At 44.2% G+C, this 20,684-nt stretch overlaps 1 protein-coding gene across 1 annotated transcript in view; it reads right to left on the bottom strand.

The window, feature by feature from the left end:
* Nucleotides 1-17,307, bottom strand: part of LOC136580478 (complement factor B-like) — a 28,336-nt gene extending 11,029 nt beyond the window's left edge. Inside the window, exons 1-11 of the mRNA XM_066581068.1 lie at nt 17,183-17,307; nt 14,025-14,240; nt 12,608-12,790; nt 11,901-12,074; nt 10,745-10,834; nt 9,764-9,897; nt 6,069-6,204; nt 5,845-5,982; nt 4,350-4,439; nt 1,689-1,826; nt 444-535 (exon numbers count right to left, since the gene is read on the bottom strand). Of these exons, the coding sequence (XP_066437165.1) occupies nt 444-535; nt 1,689-1,826; nt 4,350-4,439; nt 5,845-5,982; nt 6,069-6,204; nt 9,764-9,897; nt 10,745-10,834; nt 11,901-12,074; nt 12,608-12,790; nt 14,025-14,240; nt 17,183-17,267 (1,476 nt within the window). The 5' untranslated portion in view covers nt 17,268-17,307. The remainder of the gene's footprint in view (nt 1-443; nt 536-1,688; nt 1,827-4,349; nt 4,440-5,844; nt 5,983-6,068; nt 6,205-9,763; nt 9,898-10,744; nt 10,835-11,900; nt 12,075-12,607; nt 12,791-14,024; nt 14,241-17,182) is intronic.
* Nucleotides 17,308-20,684: the final 3,377 nt, after the last annotated feature.

The following is a 20,684-nucleotide window of genomic DNA, read 5'->3' as shown; positions in this document are numbered from 1 at the left end:
TCTCGCGTGGCAAACAAACTGCGGCATGTTCTATTTCTTTGCAGGGCTCGCAGAGCCCCGCACAGAAGCGTCACTCACCCGGCCGCCGACTCCGGTCTGCGCATGCGCTGGCAGCCGGCACATGAAAGATTCGGAGCTGCGGGGCGCGGGTAAGTACGCGCTGCTCTCTGCAGGCGCTCGGGTCGGGTCCCGCGGTGAGAATTCTCGCTGCCGGGTCCGACCCGGCCGTCTGCAGGCGGCCATATCGCGTAAAAAAACGCGCAAAAAAACGCGAGTGTGCAAGAGCCCAAAGTGGGTCAGGAAGATACCTTGCCATATTTGCTGCTCCTCTCTGTGAGTACGGTTAGCTAATCAACAGGGTCAAGATTGGTCTTATGGTACTTTCCATGCGGATACAAAGATAAGGACCTACAGAAATTGGAAATGTTCTCTTTTCCACTCACTTTAATCCTCACGTTCCAAGGATAATGAAAACTCTTCTCATCTTCCGTAGTCTCGTCGTTCAGGCCACACATTTCTCCATAATCGCTAATATCTGTAGATACAGAAGATGTAAAGGAGTTCTCTGGGCTGTAGATGTCTTTTAAATTGGCTTTACTATTCATTAAAAGGATTACCCTACCAAAAAAAGTTATCCATTGTCCATAGGATAGGCTATAACTTGCAGATCGGTGGACGTTCTGATCGCTGGGACCCCACTGATCCTGAGAATGGGGGTCACAAAGGTTCCTGAATGAATGGAGTGGTGCTTGAGCATGTACCCTGCAGCTCTATTCATTTCAGTGGGACCGCTGGAGATAGCGGAGCTCAAGTTCTTGACTTTCTCTGGCGATCCCGTTGAGGTGAATGGAGTGACAGGGCACATGTGCGACCGCTGCTGCCCACACTGCTGGACCGGTTCTTAAGATCAGTGGGGGTCTCTGTGATCAGACCCCCAGCAATCTGCCAGTTATCCCCTACGCAGAACCCCTTTAAGCCTTTTTGATTAATCAGTGAAAGTCATGCAAAAGATAATGACACATTGATGATAGACAGACAGGCACATATTGTATAGCTTTATGCCTGTGAGGGGTTAATTCACGTTTATGCCTTATTGACTACAGCGACTCCATTTTGTATTCTTTACCTTTGCTAAATACATGTGTAAGGGGTTAATTCTAGACTTTCTTCCCCTTTTAATGAAAATAAGAAAATACATTTAATTTCTTCTTCTTAACAAGCTCACTCCTTATCTGTTCTGTTCCCGCTATATGACCCTGAACTTTTATTAACCATCCTCCCATATATGTTATCCTGTTTTCTTGTTCCTGTTCCGAGAAGCGCGTCCAAGGACATTATGTTCTGATACAGTTGTCACCGGACATTGATATAAGAAATGTCTTTGAAAGATATATTGTTCAATTAAAAATCTGCAGATGTTATGTAGCCTTGAGCATGCCTGGGGCATGCGCAGTAATCAAATCATACGTCAGCAAACTTTTCCCTATAACTTCTGTAATACTCTGAATAAACACACTTCACTCTGACAACTCATCCAGCATGTGGTTGTCCATTTGTGTCGTCTATGGGTACCCATATCTCAAGACTAATCTGGAGGCAGACAGCATCCGCTCTACGGTCAAGACTTGATTGACCCCCTACAATGCCGCACAGTAAAGAAGACAATATGCGAGAGAGATGAGATTTACGTATGATTTTCTGGAAAGTCGTCTTCATGTCTTCTGCAGTGTTCAAGACAAAAACATGTTTTTCATTCTCCTTCTGAGAGGCCAATTCACTGAGCTCAGTCTTATCTGTGTCTTCCCCAACACCAAATGAGTAAACGTCTGTCAAAAGAGGGGAAATGTGGAGCCACAATGGAGTGAATATCAGCGTTACATTGCATATACAGTATGTATGTGTATATATATATATACATTTCCTGATTTTTCCTACAGCTGCAAAGAAACAAGATACAGCCAGAAAGAGACAGGTTAGTATGCTCCAATAAAGGCAGGACCAAGACACATTGTATTACTCTTTTCTCTAGGTGTATCACTCAGGTTTCTCCATTTTGGACCTAATTTGCCTCCCAGGATGTATAGGGGGGTTCCCCATCCCTCGCCCTGACCTTAGATTGTCAGGGTATCAGTTCCCTTTGTATTTATAGAGCCCCTCAGTTTCCACAAGCCGCTGCTTATGCCCCTTTTTGCTCACTGGCGGACGAGGGAACCTGCCCTTTGCATGTTGTTGGCGTGCGGTAGCTGGCAGGATTGGTGTAAACTGCTATACTTGCAGATCTGATACTTTGTATCCTGATACCTCTGTGTTTACACAAGGCTGCAGAGCTCTTTCATCAACCTGAAATGCTTTCCCCTCTGATATTTGCACAGATTGCACTTTACCCAGAGGTTGCTTCTCATCACAATGAGGCCTCATTCACACAAGCGTTTTTACGCGACTGTGTATATATGTCGGATGAAAATCGCAACCACCTGAAGCATTGGCTTCCAATGTATTCATTCAGATGAGCGATTTTTAGCACGAAAACGACAACCAACTTTATACGCAGCCAGAAAAGATAGGTCTTGGCCTGTCCTTTAGCTGATATACGCTCTTAGGGGAGCTGCAAAAAAATTGAGGGCGGCTTAGTTTAGCAGCGTTCAATGCTGCAAAAACATGATAGCTGCCACTATTTAACTATCAGAAGTAATTTCGAGGATTTATGCCGACCGAGGGCTTTCTGGAAGGCCACGTATATACGCTGCAGCCGCTCATGTGAGTGGGCATAAATGATGGACGATGAGCTGATCGTTAATCGTACAGTGTAAATAGCAGCTGTTCAGTACTGAACGGCCGCTATGTTAAGTTAACGGGGGCGGGGAAAAGCGAGGAGAAAAATTTCCAGTCTACCCGCTGGGGGCCAGCGATACTAGTTCCTGTGCAGCAGCAAGGCAGCGAGTATGCGCGGGGACGAGTGTCGGGCATTGTTTGTGTTATGTCAATGGAGAGGAGCGAGAAATCTCCTGCAGCCTCCCCCCCCCCCCCTGCTAGCTACTCTGTGTGTGAGCCAGCGCACCTAGCTCCCGTGCAACAGCACAGAAGCCAGTATGTGCGGGGACAAGTGTCGGGCATCGTTTGCCCAACATTCGTCCCATCTAGATGGGCCTTAAGAAACAGACCTAATAAAAGGGGAGGAGGTATTGCGTTGTATGTTAGGAAAGCATACACCTCCACAGAGATTCAAGCTTCACAGCATGGGGGTTCTGTAGAAACTGTTTTGGTAAGAATACAAGGAGAGAACAACAGAAAGGACATCATTGTGGGCATTTACTATAGGCCACCTGGACAAGCAGAAGATATGGATGAACTCTTTCTACATCAGATGGCCAAGCTCTCAAAAAAGCATGACATAGTGATCATGGGAGATTTTACCTATCCAGGCATTTTTTGGGAATCTCTTTCACGCAAAAGTAATGAATCCAACAGATTCTTATCCGCTCATACTGACCACTTTATCTTCCAGAAGTAGAATAGAAAAAAGGGGATCTGCTATCTTGGACCTAATTCTTACCAATAGGGAGGGAATGGTTGAGGAAGTAAAGGTGGCTGGGACCTTAGGAGGCAGTGATCGTGCTATCCTTGAATTTTGGATAACAAGGAGAGGAAGATCTGAGAAGACTCAGACTTTAACCCCTTTGTGACTGCCCTATAGTGTTTTTACGTCCTGCAGATGCAGTACATGTATGAAGGGCATTCGCGCGGTGACCTTCCTTCATGCATCCCGGGTGTCGACTGTTTCTTACAGCTGACACCCGGCAGCAACAGCTGCGATGAGCCACGTGACTCATTGGGGCTGTTAACCCTCTAAATCCTGCTGTCAATTCTGAGAGCAGCCTTTAAATTAGATTGCAGGGAGACGTGGGGGTGTCATGGCAGCCGGGGGCCTTCTGAAAGGCCCCGGGGCTGTCATGGCAGAATGCCTATCAAGCCATCCCCATGGGGTGGCTTGAGAGACTGCCTGCCCGATTGCAGTATGATGTAATGCTATGGCATTACATCATCCTGCAGGAGCAATCAAATCATTTCAAGTTGTGGTCCCCTAGGGGGACTAAATAAAATGTAAAAACAAGATCAATAAAGTTTTATTAATTGCAAAAAAAAGTAATAAAAGTTTAAATCACCACCCCTTTTGCCATATTTATAATAAAAGATTCTAAATCATAAAACAAAAATACATATTTGGTATTGCAGCATCCGTAAAAGTCCAATCTATCAAAATAACACATTTGCCCTGCACGATGAGTGTATACATATATAAATAATTCCTCTATTGTGCTGCTTGTATGTAAGAGATAGATAGATCTCACCAAGATGATCTTCCCTGTTCTCTGTGATTCTCAGGTGATTTCTGATCATCCTTATCATCTCCACAGGTCGACCACCCATATTGGCTTTTCCTAAAATGAACAGTAATGTGTTTGTTGTTATTTCTGCTGTTATATCTCCCATGCTCTATAGAATGAACCTCCTTATTTAGCTAGAACTCAGGCGCAACTTGCATTGGTCAGCATACAGAGTCTGTGGGTTGTCTGATATATATGGACACCACACATCCATATGTATTGGCATGTCCTATTTATGGTGTGTGAAATTTTTCATACAGACAATAGGTTCATGTGCATAGCCTCATAGAAATGGAATTATATGGCCAGCACATAGCCCCAAAACACGGTAGTGTGCTGGAGGCCTTTGTCTGAGCCAGTCATAGTGTCCAGCATTTGGTCTCATAGATATCTGGCTGGATTTTTTATTCAGATCGTCATGTCCCATATGGAGAGACCAGTGGTCCTACAAGATTTTGTAGGCTTCTGTGATGGCAACCTTTACTGAAGATTAAAATGGAGCTCTGACACCTTTAATGGACCACAATTATCCCCATTTTCAAACTCAATATCTTCCCTGGGTAAAGATCCTCAAATGTGGAAGATGTAATGGCAGCCAAATAGGGAGGAGGCACAAAACTAGCCCTCTGGAAGTTTGAACCCTCCTTTTGTCATAGAGCTGTTTTTTTATGGAATAACCTGTATGGCAAGTTCCCTGCCAATTAGTGTAAGAAAACCATTAAGTTCACATAAGTATCAGACCTAATGCAGTTAATCAATCATATGTTGGATGTTGGATCATTTGTACAGACTAAACTGGCAGATCAAAAGGGTACTCTAAAAAAAAAAAAAACAAGACAGTTGTCTTCAGCTAAGTGAGAAATGATCTGTCATATTCAACAGACCATGCCATACATTTGTATTTTCAGCTGAACCTTAAAAACCCAATGTGACACATCACATTTACGATAGTCAGCTTAAACAGTCAAAATCAGCCATTTCGTCTAGGGGCCATTTACACGGAGCAATGATTGCTCAAAAATCGCTAAAAAGCGATCGCTTGAGCAATAATCGTTGCGTCTAAACACGCGGCCATCGTGCACTTTTCGGGCACTGCTAGTTGATCGTTAAATTCAGTCCAACCTAAAAATCGTCCTTCAGCCTTATCAGCAGTTCTCCATGGGGAGTGCTGATAGCATTGTTTGCCTCTGGAGAACAAAAGAACTGAAAGCTGATAAGACCCTGAATGCAGTTAATAAGGGCTATTAACTGCATTCAACTAAGCCTTCATTTGCACACTTAATTGCTCTTAAGTAGTTGAGTAGCTACTTAATAGTTTATGCAAAATGATCGCTCAAAGCTGTCACTCAAACTGTCGTTTGAGTGAACTTTGAGCGATCATCGCTTTGTGTAAATGGGCATTTATATATATGAGTAGCTTAACATAAGTGCAATGCAGTTCATTCTTTATATCACTCACCATCAGTTAGTAGTACAATGACATGATGAATAGAATTCCACACCGTTGGGTCCTTATACTTCTGCTCTTGAAACGATATCATCTTATGCACTTCTTTTAGAGCAGAGTAGGTATTGGTCCCTGATTTGTCCCTGTGATCTAAAGTCAAGGTGAAGAAAGAAACGGAATTGCCAAAATCCCACTTATAAATGTTTGTCACTACACGTGCACGCTGCAGGACTCACTGCTGTATTTCACTTCATTTTCGATAAGCTCCATTACTTCATCGGCGTCGTCACTGTTAGCAATGTTGACAATAACTTTAGGCTCTGTGGCGAAAGAGATCATTCCAAACTCAATCTTCATATCCAATCCCCCGAGCTAGCGGGACAAAACAAATGAGACAGAGTTGCCATAGATCTATAAGGTGTCTTTCTCATCATTGGATTTTGCAGTGTTAAAGGGGTTATCTTGGACTTTAAGTGTTTTTTTTTTTTTACTATTGATGACCCTTCCTCCGGATAGGTCACTCATGAATAGTTGATTACCAGAGGTCTGCCACTTGGGATCCCTACCGATCAGCTGATTCCCAGTGCCACTTCCACATCTGGCAGGAAATAACTTCCCAGTCCTCAACTGGCTTTGATCCCCTTTTCTCCTGCACCTTCCTCTAGTTCACTATCAGCATTTGACCCAATAAGAGAAGTCTCGAGGCTCCTCTTTACTTCTTGCCGTACATCCTACATTAATGACCGTATTCCCTCTCACCTCCTTAAGTCCCTCTCCCCGCTTGTCATCAGTCACCTCATAACAATATTCAATCTGTCTGTCTTTCGGTACCTTTCCTCCTCCTTCAAACATGCTGTCATATCTCCATTGCTAAAGAAACTTTTGACCCGTTCTGTGCTACCTGCTGCTGATCCGTCTCTTATCTCCCCTTCACCTCCAAACTTCTGGAATGTCTGGTCTACACTAACCTAATAAGTTATCTCTCAGATAACTCTCTTCTTGACTCCTTACAGTCTGTTTTCTCTCTCTACATCCTACAGAAAATGGTCTTATTAAAGTGTCAAATGATCTCATGACAGCTATATTGAATTACGACAACTCTCCACTGATTCTTCTGGATCTCTCTGCAGCGTTTGACAGTGTAGATCACCAACTCCTCCTCAATATGGTCTGTGCTATCAGCCTTAAAGTTACTGCACTCTCTTGGTTTTCTTCCTACCTCTGTTTCCATTCATTTATTGTCTTGTTTGCTGACTCTACTTTTCCTCTTTCCCTTGCTGTTGGGGTTTCTCAGGGTTCTACCTTGTCCCTCTCTTCTTTTTCATCTACATGGCCCTCATTAGACAAATGATCAGTAGATTTGGGTTTCAATACCATCTGTATGCTGACAACACCCAATTATTTACTTCTTCCCATGACATCACACCCTTCCTACTACAAAACATGTAGTGACTGTCTGTCTGCTGTCTCTAAAACCATGTAATCTCTCTATCTAAAACTTAACCTCTCAAAAACGGAACTTCTTGTGTTTCCGTCATCTACTGACTGAGCTAAACATGTTATCTCCATCTCAGTCTGTGGTACCACCATAACTCCTCGGCAGCATGCCCACTGTCTTGGGGTCATACTTGATTCCGACCTTTCCTTCCCTCCCCATATTCAGTCACTTGCTTGTTTATGTCACCTGCACTTCAAAGACATCTCCCAATCCCGCCCTTTGCTTACTGTGGAGATATCAAAAACTGATGCCTTTATCCATTCTTGGCTTGATTATTGCAACTCGCTACTGATCAGGCTTCCCCTCTCTAAACTCTCTTCTCCCCAATCCATCCTGAATGCATCTGCCAGACTTCTCTTCTTGTCGAGCTGCTACATTTATGCTTCTACCTGTGCCAGCCACTTCACTAATGCCTCCACCCTGTGCCAGTCACTACACTGATGCTTCAATTCTGTGCCAGTCACTACTCTGATGCCCCCACCCGGTGCCAGTTACTACACCGATATCTATACCCTGTACCAATCACTACACTGATTCCTCCACCCTGTACCAGTCACTACACTGATGCCTCCACCGTGTGCCAGTCACTACACTGATGCTTCAGTTCTGTGCCAGTCACCACTCTGATGCCTCCACCCGGTGCCAGTTACTACACCGATGTCTATACCCAGTACCAGTCACTACACTGATGCCTTCACCCTGTTCCAGTCACTTCACTGATGCCTCCACCCTGTGCCAGTCACTAAACTGATGCTTCAATTCAGTGCCAGTCACTACTCTGATGCCTCCACCCGGTGCCAGTTACTACACCGATGTCTATACCCAGTACCAGTCACTACACTGATGCCTCCACCCTGTACCAGTCACTACACTAATGCCTCCACCGTGTGTCAGTCACTACACTGATGATTCCACACTGTGTCAGTCACTACACTGACGCCTCCACCCTGTGGCGGTTACTACACTGATGCCTCCACCCTGTGCCAGTCACTGCACTGATATCACCACCTTCTGTCAGTCACTACACTGATGCCTCTACCGTGTGCCAGTCACTGCACTAATATCACCACTTTGTGTCAGTCACTACACTGATGCCTCCACCTGGTGCCAGTTACTTCACCGATGGCTCTACCCAGTACCAGTCACTACATCGATGCCTCCACCCTGCACCAGTCACTACACTGATGCCTCCACCGTGTGCCAGTCACTACACTGATGCTTTCACACTGTGCCAGTCACGATACTGACACCTCCACCCTGTGTCGGTTACTTCGCTGACCCTTTGCCAGTCACTAGACTGGTGCACCCAGCCTGTGCCAGTCACTGCACTGATATCACCACCTTGCGTCAGTCACTACACTGATGCCTCCACCCTTTGCAAGTCCCTGCACTGATATTACCACCCTGTGTCAATCACTGCATTGTCTGCCTGTGAAATAAAAAATACAATTTAAACTCATTATTCTCATCCATAAGGCCCTCTGCAGTTTTTTACTACCCTATATCACCTCCCTTATCTCTGTCTACCCCCCTACCCATGCTCTCCGCTTTGTTAATGACCCTAGACTAAATTCCTTGCTAATCCGGACCTACCACTTCTGCGTCCAAGATTTTTCCCGAGCTGCACCAGTTCTCTGGAATGCACTACCATGGACAATCAGGTTAATTACCAATGTCCACAAATTTAAGCGAACTCTAAAAACATATCTTTTTAGGGAGGCCTACCATCTTCCTAATCTAAGTTCTATTGCATCTACCTTGCTTCTACACCTGTCTTGTCAACCTGACCCCCTTCTTCCCACTACATCCCCTACACACTGCACCACTATTTACAAACATGGCTGGTGATCTACTCGCACCCCATGTGTGTACTGCTTTATAGTCCTGTGAGTTCTTGTGAACAAGATCCTCACCCCTATTGTTCAAGATTCACATCAGTTAAATTTTGGCTACATCCACGCGGGCTACAAAATCATCACTACAAAACACATGTAGGTGAGGCTCATGGTTCCCAATAGGTTCTTTCAGGCTACATGTGGATGAACCCATTGGAAATCATGGGCTTCACATACATGTGTTTTGTTGTGAGATTTTGCAGCCCGTGTGAAACACGCCTAAGGACTAGTACAGATATAGGACAATACAAATATAGGACCCATACTCATACAGGACCAGGACAGATACAGAACTAGGAAATATACAGAACCAGGACCAGTATAGATATAGGACAATACAGATATATAACTCATACAGAATCAGGACAGATATAGAACCCATACAGATACGGGAACAGTACAGATATAGGACCATGATAGATATGGGACTAGTACAGATATAAGACCAGGATTATAGAACCAGTACATACACAGAACCAGGATAGACATGGGACCAGTACAAATATAAGTACTGAACAGATATAGGACAATCACAAACCTTGCTGACAAGAATCTCTGCACATTCTTTGAAGATCTCAAAGTTGTCTTCACCGACACTATTAGAAGCATCCAATAGAATATAAACATGAAGAATCCCATCCTTCTTTATCTTCACTGTTCTCCCCACGCTTCCTGCAAACAGATGATGCATCAAAGAGGTTGTTTTATGGTTTCACAAGAAACATCAGAAATACAGAGTTTCCCTTTTTCCAATGTTCTTATTGTCTGGTTGTTAGTTATGCTGGTCTCCTTATTAGTAAGACTTGCTGTTTTTATGTTATAAGATTGGTTCTGGTATTGTATCCATGTACTGAGGTTGGCTTGTCCTGCATTTGTGCTATGAGTTTGTTTCTAGTGTTGTATTTATGTTAAGAGCTTGGTTATTGTGTTATATCTATGTACGGGGCTTGGTTCTGGTACAGTATTTGTTCACTGAGATGTTCTGTTGCGGGTATGCTGCTATCCTGCTGCCTTCTGCGCCAGTCTTAGGCCCATATAGGTCATAGGACTTTTGGAGTTACTAGTCGGTGTTGAACTTCATTGCCATGCCTGGCTATTCTGTCAGAACACATGTACATCATTAGGTACCTATATGTTCATTTAAGGATCCCACCTGAGGCAACAGAATAAAAGAGGGGGGGGGGGGTAATAGCAAAAACGGTTGTCTGTAACCTCATTCCACATGGTAACGCCATTGTTGGCCCTCATGTTACTGGGATTTATGTTCCTTGCTGTTATGACCCATTGAGCAGTTTAACCCTGTACAAACCGCCCCCTCCTGATGGCAGTCCAAGGACTGTTCAAAGACCACATTGCATGAAGGTAACCTGGTTAGAAAGTCAAATAATAACAACAAACTATAATGATAGAGGGGAGGGGCATTATTTGCTTCAGAAATAGACCACCAACCCTCAGTGTCAGTGGCACAGACGTCTCTGCCTGGTGCAAAGTCACCATTGTTTGTTAGTAGACAACTTACCACTCTTTTTTTCAGAAGTTTTCAGGATTCCAGAAAGTGACCCCGCAAAGTACTCTCCAGCTTCTTCTGGAAGGTCAAACGTATAAGAAACTGGAAAAATGAGAGAAGGCCATCTATTGTAAGCAGCTAGAGGAGATATGGTGTATAGAGATATATACTGAATGGCCACTTTATTAGAGACCCCCATGTAGTGGCAAGTTGGACCTCTTTTGGCCTTCAGAAGTACAGAAATTGCTTGTGGTGTAGATTCCACTGGGTGCTAAAGTCATTCTGCAGGAATATTGGCCCCTGCGGACAGGAAGCTTATTGTAGTTACTGCAAATCAAATGGAGGGGTTGACATATACTAATCAGCTGACAGGAAGGGTTCATCAATGTGTGCTGCTTGTGCCAAATTCTGACCTTGCCATCAGCATGGTGCAACAGAATCTGGGTTCATCTAACCAGAAGATGATTTAACACTGCTCAGGGATCCACTTTTCGCATTATTTTGCCCACTGGAGTCTGGTCTTTCTGGTTCTCTTAAACAATAATGGCTCTGGAACAGGTCATCTACTGTTATAGCCCATCCATGCTAAGGAACGGCGAGTTGTACATTTGTACGTTAGTTGGAGCACCAGCGTTGTATTTGGCTGCAATTTCTTGACTGTTTGCTGAATGATTCCTGACATCCTCCTCTGACCCCTTTCAGTGATGAGTTGTTTCCGTCCACAGGATCCCCTTTCGCTGGATTTTTTTCTTGGATCACACCCTTCTTGGTATACTCTTTACACTACTGCAAGAGAGCCCCACAAGGTTGGTAATAAAATCCCTGGCTAGTCTAGCACTGATGACCAGGCCTCGTTGAAAATCACTCAGATGGCTGGAATTTTTCCATCTAATGTGGAATTAAACTGAAACTGATCCACAGAAAACTTGTCACATGATTTTATGCCGCACTCCGGTGGTCACAGGGATAATTTCCATACAGTGAAGATTCAATACTGAAAGGCCTGAGTGCTCTAATACAGGGCCGTTCAGTGTATATATGATGTATTTTTTGAGTGAAAGAAATGTCCCAAATAGAACAGAGAAGGACATAATAGGTGGGCAAAAGTGAATGCAAAAGGGGCTCTATTATTTGGACTTATGTGTCAGCTCTTGTGCCCAGTACTCACACTGACAAGTGGCCTCAGTCCCACTCCATCGCCTGCTCTCTAAACAGGTTCTTTTTGATGATCCAATCAGAGTAAGGCCAGTGCTACATTTATATGAGACAGTTTCATCCATGTTATATCGAACACCTGTTTTCAGTGCACCCGGGGGTAAACCTGGATCAGGACAGTGGCCGGCTGTAGGGCAGAACACATACAATAGTGACAGGTAATGCAAATACCATTAACAACCAACAATCACCTTTAATCCCCTTAATAACTCTTGTTATTATACTATTATATCACTCCTAGCAGATCAACTAAACTCTTCTTACTGCTCACATATACATCATGCCCGTCCCATGTATTTGCATTCATATACTATGTTCCTTAATTATACTGCTTTATGAAGTCTTCTGGACAATCCCAAACATCCTCATGTATTCCAAAATTCCCAATGATTTAAAGTGATTGTCCAGCATTAGAAAAAAAGTTTTTTTTTCCCATAAACAATGCCATTCTAGTCCCCAGGCTGTGGTCGTTACTTCAACTCAGCCCTATTCACTTAAACGGAAATGATGAAGCTACTGGACTAGTGTGGTTCTATTTTTGGAAGAATTGCAGACCCCTTTTTTCTACTCATGGGTAACCCATTTAATCTTCCCTTTCTATAAATGTTTTGCATTAGTTTATCCATGTATCATGCCAGCCTATGATATCCATGCACTCACCTCCATTATCACAGATTGCTGTCTCTCCACTCCATTTTCCATTTGTCTTACATGTTCTTACCATAGAGCCCCTGGGAATGTAACCATCATTACATATAAAGGTAATATTTGAGTCTACAAAGAAAGGCCCTCTTGGGTGAAATTCTCCATTTTCAAATATAATGGGGTCTGGGCATCTAATTTCTGAAAATAGAAGAAAAGACTACAGGTAGAAGGGACATTTGTATCAATATGCAGGTTGCTATAATAAACTAATTCCCATTACTCATGATGTCCATTTATGCAAGTGGCATTCATGGACTTAGGTTGGTACCCACAGCAGTCCCTGAGAATCAGTCATAGCTTTTCATCACAATTCTATATTATCCTATCTGATAACATGGTTGTACTATTTTCACTTTGTGTCCAATGCCACCACTATGAAAAGGTGATCAGAAACTATGTAGGCATCCCTTTTTGACTTCAGTAAATGTTTAGCATCATTGTCTGTGCCCATTACCATCCCATGCATCATCTATAGTAAAATGCCAATAGAGTTCTCTGCCCATTACTACTCCATGCAGCTGCTTATGACAATCTCTTGAATATATACTATGCACTTTGGCAATTCTTCAATGACAAGTCAAGGGAGCATCTTCAACTACCACTACTCACTATGACATTTTTCATACTTATTAATACTGTAGGTAGAAAGGATGTTTGTATCAATATGCAGGTAACTATAATAAACGAATCACCATTACTTATTAGATCCATTTATATAAGCGTCATTCATGCACTTAGGTAGGTACCCATAGCAGTCCCTGTGACTTGTTTATAACTTTCCTTCACAATTCTATATTATCCTATCTCATAAAGTATAGGTACCAACTTAACTTTGTGACCCATGCCACGACTATGAAATGGTGATCAGAAAGCATGTATGCATCCCTTTTTGCCTCCAGAAGTGTTTAACATCATTGTTTGTGCCCATTACCATCCCATATACCATCCATAGTAAAAGTCAATTACATTATTAAGTGCCAACAGAGTCCTCTGCCCATTACTCTTCCCAGCAACTGCTTACAACAATTAACCCTTTGCAATCCAATTTTGGATTCAGGGTTTCCTAGGGGGTTTTCTCTTTCTGCCATTATACAATGGCGCCATCTGCTGGCTAGAGCCTGTATTGCGGTATGTGACATGCTGGAGAGGCCCCAGACAACAGAGTGGCCAGTAATCTACAGTAAGAATACCCTGCCGGACGTCTTCCAACATCGGAGCTGTACAGCCTTCAATCAGAATGTCTTTAGACGTCAGACAGTGGATTGGAAAGGGTTAATTAAATATAGAATAAGTTCTTTAGCGGTTCCTCATTGGCAATTCAATCTTCCACCACCACAGAGCTAAGACATCTTTCCTTCTTATTAGTACGCACGTTTACATGATATTTCTTTCATCTTCCTCCCAGCGGTATTCTTTATGTCTGTCCATTTGCCATTTGCTTGGCATGTGCGGCTGCTTTGTGGCCAGGGATATTGTCCTGAGGGGCACAGGAATTTGGCGTTGCTTCCCACTTTCAGTCCATTTGTAAAGGCAACAGTAGCAGTCCGGTTGCCAAGATCTTGGGGGCACTGAACCTCAGTTTCACATGCTGTTTACAACAATGGAGATATGAGATTAGAAGAAAATACAGCATCCTATGGTAAAGACGTTTCAAGCATCACAGAGTACCAACATGCAAAATACAATATACAGCACTAGTGCCCATACATGGAGTTGTTCTATTCAACTTGGTAACAACCCATATGGCTGCCATTACATTTCAAAGGTTGTTTGGAGAATACAATGGCGGAGAACCCATTTTGGTACTTGGTGGACGGGCCCTAAATGTATAGTGAACCCGTAAGTGCAACGAGGAGGTCAGAGAATGTTGGAAGCTGCTGCCAGCCGAGAAATAAGAAGGTGAGGATGACATAAGCTAAGATGCAGAACAGGATAAAAACAGGGGTTATGGTGCAATCTTTTGGAATAAGCACAGAGTCAGAAATTATCCTCACTTCTCTTTTATTAAAATAGGTGCCAGCACAGTATAGATACGTTTCACCGCAACAAGACTCTTCCTTAGTGGTGCTGAGGATGCAAGGCTGTGGAGGTATCAGTAGTGTAAGGGGTTACCCTGAGAGGGTTAAATTGCTGCCATGATGATGGTCTACGAGATGCACTAAAAAGTGGGCCAAAATACCATGTGCGTGAGAAATTGCGCCAAATTGTGGCGCTTGAGTGTGCCTTAAGGACTGTTACTGATAGGTTGAGACCCCTGGTACAAAAAGGAAGTTCTTGTTGTGCCAAACGGAGAGTGCATGGACTGTCACAGTCAGTAGAGGTGCTGATGTGACCGCTATCAGGAGAAGTGCAATAGTCTGCAGGACAGCTGCTGCTGAACTGGCTGTGCGCCCTAAGGCCCAATGTCCACGGGCGGATTTAATTTGCGGAATTCGCACAGGTGACCCGTGCGGAAGATCCACAATTCAAAGTGCCTGTAGGGAAGCATTGGCATCTGCCACTGAATTTAAGCATGCCGATTTGATTTGCGAACCATTTGGTGTGGAAAACAAATCGCAGCATGCTCCATTTCAGTGTCGATCCCATGAGGATGGGCTCAATAGAAGTCAATGGGTGTGGACGATTCGCAGTGCATCCACAAATACAATTGCAGATGCACCGCGGATTTGAAGGCTAAAATCAATTAGGGAGGTGGGGGAAAGGCTGGGAGGTGAGGTTGCAGATTTTTTTTCTGCACGGATTATCCGCAGTGCATCCGCGTACATCTGTGCGGAAAAAACATTACATCCGTGATCTCCCACAAATGGTTTCTGCAGATCTCTCACTGCGGAAATCCGTATGCGGAGTCCCTTCCACCCGTGGACATGAGGCCTTATATGGACATAACACCAGTAGTTATCCAGCAAGCCTGCTCTAACTAGGGAGAGAGACCGTAGTGAGACTTCAAATGGCTGGACTTGAACACTGGAGAGTAGACTAAGGCCACTTGCACGCATGGATTCCACTGCTGAATTCCGCAGTGGTGTCTGTATGTGCCCGCGGACATGGAGAGGAAAAGACATTTTCTTACCTCTCCGGATCCAGCGCGGGTCTCCTCAGTGGCGGCCGGATCTTCTTTCTTCAGCATGGCCAACGCACCCAGCGCATGCGCAGTGCTGTTTTTTGGGGTTTTTTTTCAAATATCCTGCTTTCCGTGGATCCGTGGCCTGTCCACAGTGACAGCTACGTCAATGGAAATCAATGGCAGCCGTCAGCGCAGGATCCGCAGTAAAATGGAGCATGCTGTCATTTCTTCCCGCACGTGCGATCCGCACGCTGGGAAAAAATTACATCCGCATGCTTTTTACTGTCCTGTGGATGGTAATGCATCCCCATTGGCGGCTTGAATCCCGAATCTCCTGTGCGGGTACCGCAAATCAAATCCGCCTGTGGCCATTGGGCCTAAGACAGCTAACAGTTGAGCCTGAAAGCACAGAGATGCTGATAACAGAGTTTCATTTCAATGTGATAGACATACTGAATATTATGTTACGTAATTTATATCTTTGGATTAACGGGACTGATTTAGGCCGGGTTCACACGCGGGTAAGCATAAAATGCGTGAGTCACACAGTGCTTTACCGCCAGTGACCCAGTTTACCGCCACTTATGGCAGTGAAATTGTACTGCGCCTGAAGCGTATCTCACGCATGCTGTCATGCGCAGTACAGGGTTTTTTTTCCCTTTACATTTCTCACGCCGTCGCTTCGCAATGGCACACATACACGCCGTCTATAAGCTATTACATTGTGTGTCTATAGAGAACAGTGGGCTCTCACGTGCGTACATATGTGGCAAAATAGAACATGCTGCATTTTTGCACTCACGTATTACACAACTCCAACATGCAAATGTGATTGGATCTGTGTAAGACAATGTAATTAATTGCCTGCGAATTACCGCGTATCACGCGGATGTACAGCGCATGAGTAATACGCAGTAATTATACGCCCATGTCCTGTGGGACACAAACACAAACCAATAAAAATGGATAATTCATCTAATGAGCTCCACGTGTTCTTTTTTAGCGCAATTATGCAGTGTTTCACGCATCTCCTTGCATATCATGCACGGATTTGCACACGCTCCATTGACTTCTTATGGGGGACCTCTGGTGCACAAAAAAATAGAGCATGTTCTATCTTTTTTTTGCGCATTCAAAACGTACGTGCCAAAATATGAAAATGTGACCGAACCCAATGACATCAATGGGATCTATTCTCTGCGTTGCACACGCAAATACATCTGTGTGACGCCGGCTTAAAAACAGGTGTTTGGGAGAAGGTAATCATATAAAGGGAATCAATGGTTGGGGCACTTATGGTGGTACAGCAGTATTAGGACACTTACGGAAGAACGCTTGTGGTTGGCACACACTGTTTTGAAACTTTTTGAGTTTACTTTAAGGAACTTTGAGCCTTAGAAAAAAATAAATCTAAAAATTGTGCACAAATGGAAATAACAAGTAAAACGTTTGAGAATTCTACGTACCTGCGACAAATATTGACCCTAGGAAGAGCACGACCCGAAGGAGGCGACCCAGTGAGAGGTTTTCTGCCTGCACTCTGTGCCCCATTGCAGTCTCCACCGCTCCTGAGCTCTGCTGCTTTGGTACAGAGGAGTGAGAAGCGTTCAGCCCAGAATACACTCCCGGGGAGGAGGGAACCACAGGGACTCAGGAAGAAGAGGTGCTGGGTTAAACTGTAACAGGACAGATAAAGATGACTTACATTGGCCCCATAGGGAATTATCTCTAGTTACGGTCTACAGAAATCCTCTGCCGAGTCATGGGGGCTACAGGGTCAAGGAGTCAAAGATAAATTATCTTTAACCTGTAACCTATTTTGTGGTGACCTTCTCCATATTACAAGCAGCACAGGGACATTAAAAAGAAATCTTTCAGTCCCAGGACAATATTTTTCCCGGGACTGCGTGGGGGAAAGTATGTTTCTTGTTCATCCTCTTTCTGGGTTGGCCAATGATCCACCTGATCTTAGGGTCGTTCTTTGTACATCCAAATTGGCTTCAGAAAATCTTAAAACACACAAGGCATACTGATCACCAGTGGTGCATCAGTAGTCTAGGACACCGCACACTGCTACGATTGGTCAGTACTAATAACGTGAGCAGCGCTGGCTAATCAGGAAGCAGCATGTACCATCTGACTACTAATACACAGAAACAGGAGGGCCACGGACATGTTGGAGGAATGAACAAGCAGATCAGCAGCGGAACAGAGAAAAGGACGGCATCGGGTAATATAACTCCCCCTATGGTCCGTGGACACAATTTTTCCCAGGACTGGAGGGTTACTTTAAATGGTTGTAGCACAATTGACTATCTACAGGATAGGTGATAAAAGTCTGATTGGGGGTGATTTCACCAACTGATTCCAAGAACAGAGGTCCCATGTTACCCTCTTCTCGTCATGGCAGGCTCAATGCACCCACCTGCAGTGACGTGGAGATTAAATGGAGAAATGGTCATATATGTGTGGTGCTGGTGGATTCATTTCAATGGGGGTTGATGGAAATAGCCAAGTACAAGCGCTTGACAGTAATCTATTAAAGATGAATGGAGCAGAGCCGCACATGGCTGACTGCTGCAACATTTATTCTCCTCCACACTATGGGGAGGACAGAGAGCCTACAATGAGGAGGAGAGGGATTACAGGACCCCCATTCTCAGGATCAGTGAGGGTTTCAGCAGTGAGACTCCCACTGATCAGACTTTTTATTACCTATCCTATGGAGAGGCGATAAAAGTCAGTTTTGGTGCAAAAACCCTTTCAATGGAACTCAGCACCCCACCAAAGAACTCCTCATATGTTAGCTTCCTGGACCCCGTAAGTGTAACATCAGGGGGAGACAAACAGGCAATAAAGTGACTCCTGACCGCACTCCTGTCAACTGTCAGTCTTTTGCTATAGTGGACGTGCCTTTACATACTAGAACAAAAGACCAACATGATAGGACCGACACAATATTTGGAAGCACATACTTAAAGATCCTCCGTAAAGTCCCCTTCAAAGCAGGCCAGCGGCCATTTTTCCAAATGGGGCACCAATATTTGTTACCAGCCCTTCACCTGTAATGTGAGTGGCTTCGGGTCTCCACAGGGTTGTTACCAGCCTCCTACAGTGTTACTGAGCGACAATAAAGTTGTAGTATTGAATCCCTAATGAATAAATACGATGGGAAATTATGTCTTATTTTACTGGAGTTCCCCTTTAAATGCCTTTTTTTTATTTTTACTGGAAATTTGTAGTGTCTGTTACTCTCACTTTCATTTCGCTTTTTTCTCTTCATCTGTTTACGATTAGCTGGCAATTTCTCAGTCACCACTGGCTGATAAGTTGGATTTCACAAGAATTGCTTATGTAGGGGGATAACTAGAGGTTAAAGGTATCTGCTGTTTTATGTCACTTAGGCAAATATAAGAGACTGGGCTCGGAGACTAGTGCCCCCTGATGGCTATATCACAATGAAGCTTAAGATACGCTGCGGGATATCGCAACGTCCGTGGACAGGCAGCCCACGAACGTTGCGATATTCCGCTGCGGATCTTCGCCACGGGAGCCGCCACCGGGGAGCAGGAGCCAGCTGACGGATCTCTGTGGTGAGCCTATCTGACAGATAAGCTGACCGCGGAGAATTGCGGCAATTTGCAGCATGCATCATAGTGATTGTCCGCTCATGGACAGTGGGACTGTGCTTTCCATAGCAACGCTATGGAAAGCGTTCACTGCATTCCCCGCGGCCGGATTATAGCCGCGGAAAGGGCAGTGAAAATTCGCCCGTGGACAGGAGCCCTTATCCCAAGAACACAAGACAAAACAGAAGAAGAAGCAAGAACTACTTAAGGGGTATACCATAAATAACCAGCATATACTCACCTCTCCCCGCTCCCACTGTATCCCATGTCACCACTTTCGATCTCCCCTTTGATGTCACATCTACAGATGGGATGTCACAGGCTCTGCAGCCAATGACAGAATTCATTGCTCGATCGCTGTCTGTCATTGGCTCACTGGCGTAACTATAGGGGATGCAGAGGATGCGTTGGCACACAGGCCCAAGAGCCTTAGGGGACCCATAAGGCCTCTCCTCTTCATATAAGGAGCCCAGTACTTTAAACAAAGCATTATATTTGGGGGCCCTGTTACAGATTTTGCATTGGGGCCCAGGAGCTTCAAGTTATGCCTCTGGTTAAGAGAAGTTGGGAGGCCCCAAGATAAACTTTTGCACCCGGGCCCGTGAGCCTTTAGCTACGCCCCATTGGCTGCAACACCTGTGATGTCCCGTAAACTGTGAGAGACTGCAGCCTCTAAACATACAAAGGAACGGAGCACCGAGCTGTTGTACTTAAAAAATACAACTTGGACAACCACTTTAATCAAACTTAAAGGGTATTCTAGTTGGAATACGTTATTCCCTATCCATAAACACAGCAATCTCTAGTGCTGTCGCTGAAAAGAAGGAGAATAGTGAGTGCAGCTCTGTAGTATAATAAAGGGTATAACTCAAAATCAGTATAGGATAAGTAATGTGTGTACACAGTGACTCCACCAGCAGAATAGCGAGTGCAGCTCTGGAGTATAATACAGGATGTAACTCAGGATCAGTACAGGATAAGTAATGTATGTACACAGTGACTCCACCAGCAGAATAGCGAGTGCAGCTCAGGAGTATAATACACAATGTAACTCAGGATCAGTACAGGATAAGTTATGTAATGTATGTACATAGTGACTCCACTAGCAGAACAGTGAGCTCAGCTCTGCAGTATAATTCTATATATAAACTTAACTATGCATTCTATAAGGTCGGCATTATCCTCTCCTTATTTACTAACTAACAACATTCGGGCATTGACACGGACCATGACTGTCAGGCAGTTGGCACGTGTATCTGTTGCATAACTTCTTGCAAGTGCAAATAATTCAGCACTTCTTGCAAAATCTTTTAAGAAAAAATTCTCAGATATTATTACT

This window comes from Eleutherodactylus coqui, chromosome 10 (genome assembly GCF_035609145.1).
Source record: "Eleutherodactylus coqui strain aEleCoq1 chromosome 10, aEleCoq1.hap1, whole genome shotgun sequence".
Lineage (NCBI taxonomy): Eukaryota > Metazoa > Chordata > Amphibia > Anura > Eleutherodactylidae > Eleutherodactylus > Eleutherodactylus coqui.
This window is presented reverse-complemented; position numbering and strand designations above follow the sequence as displayed.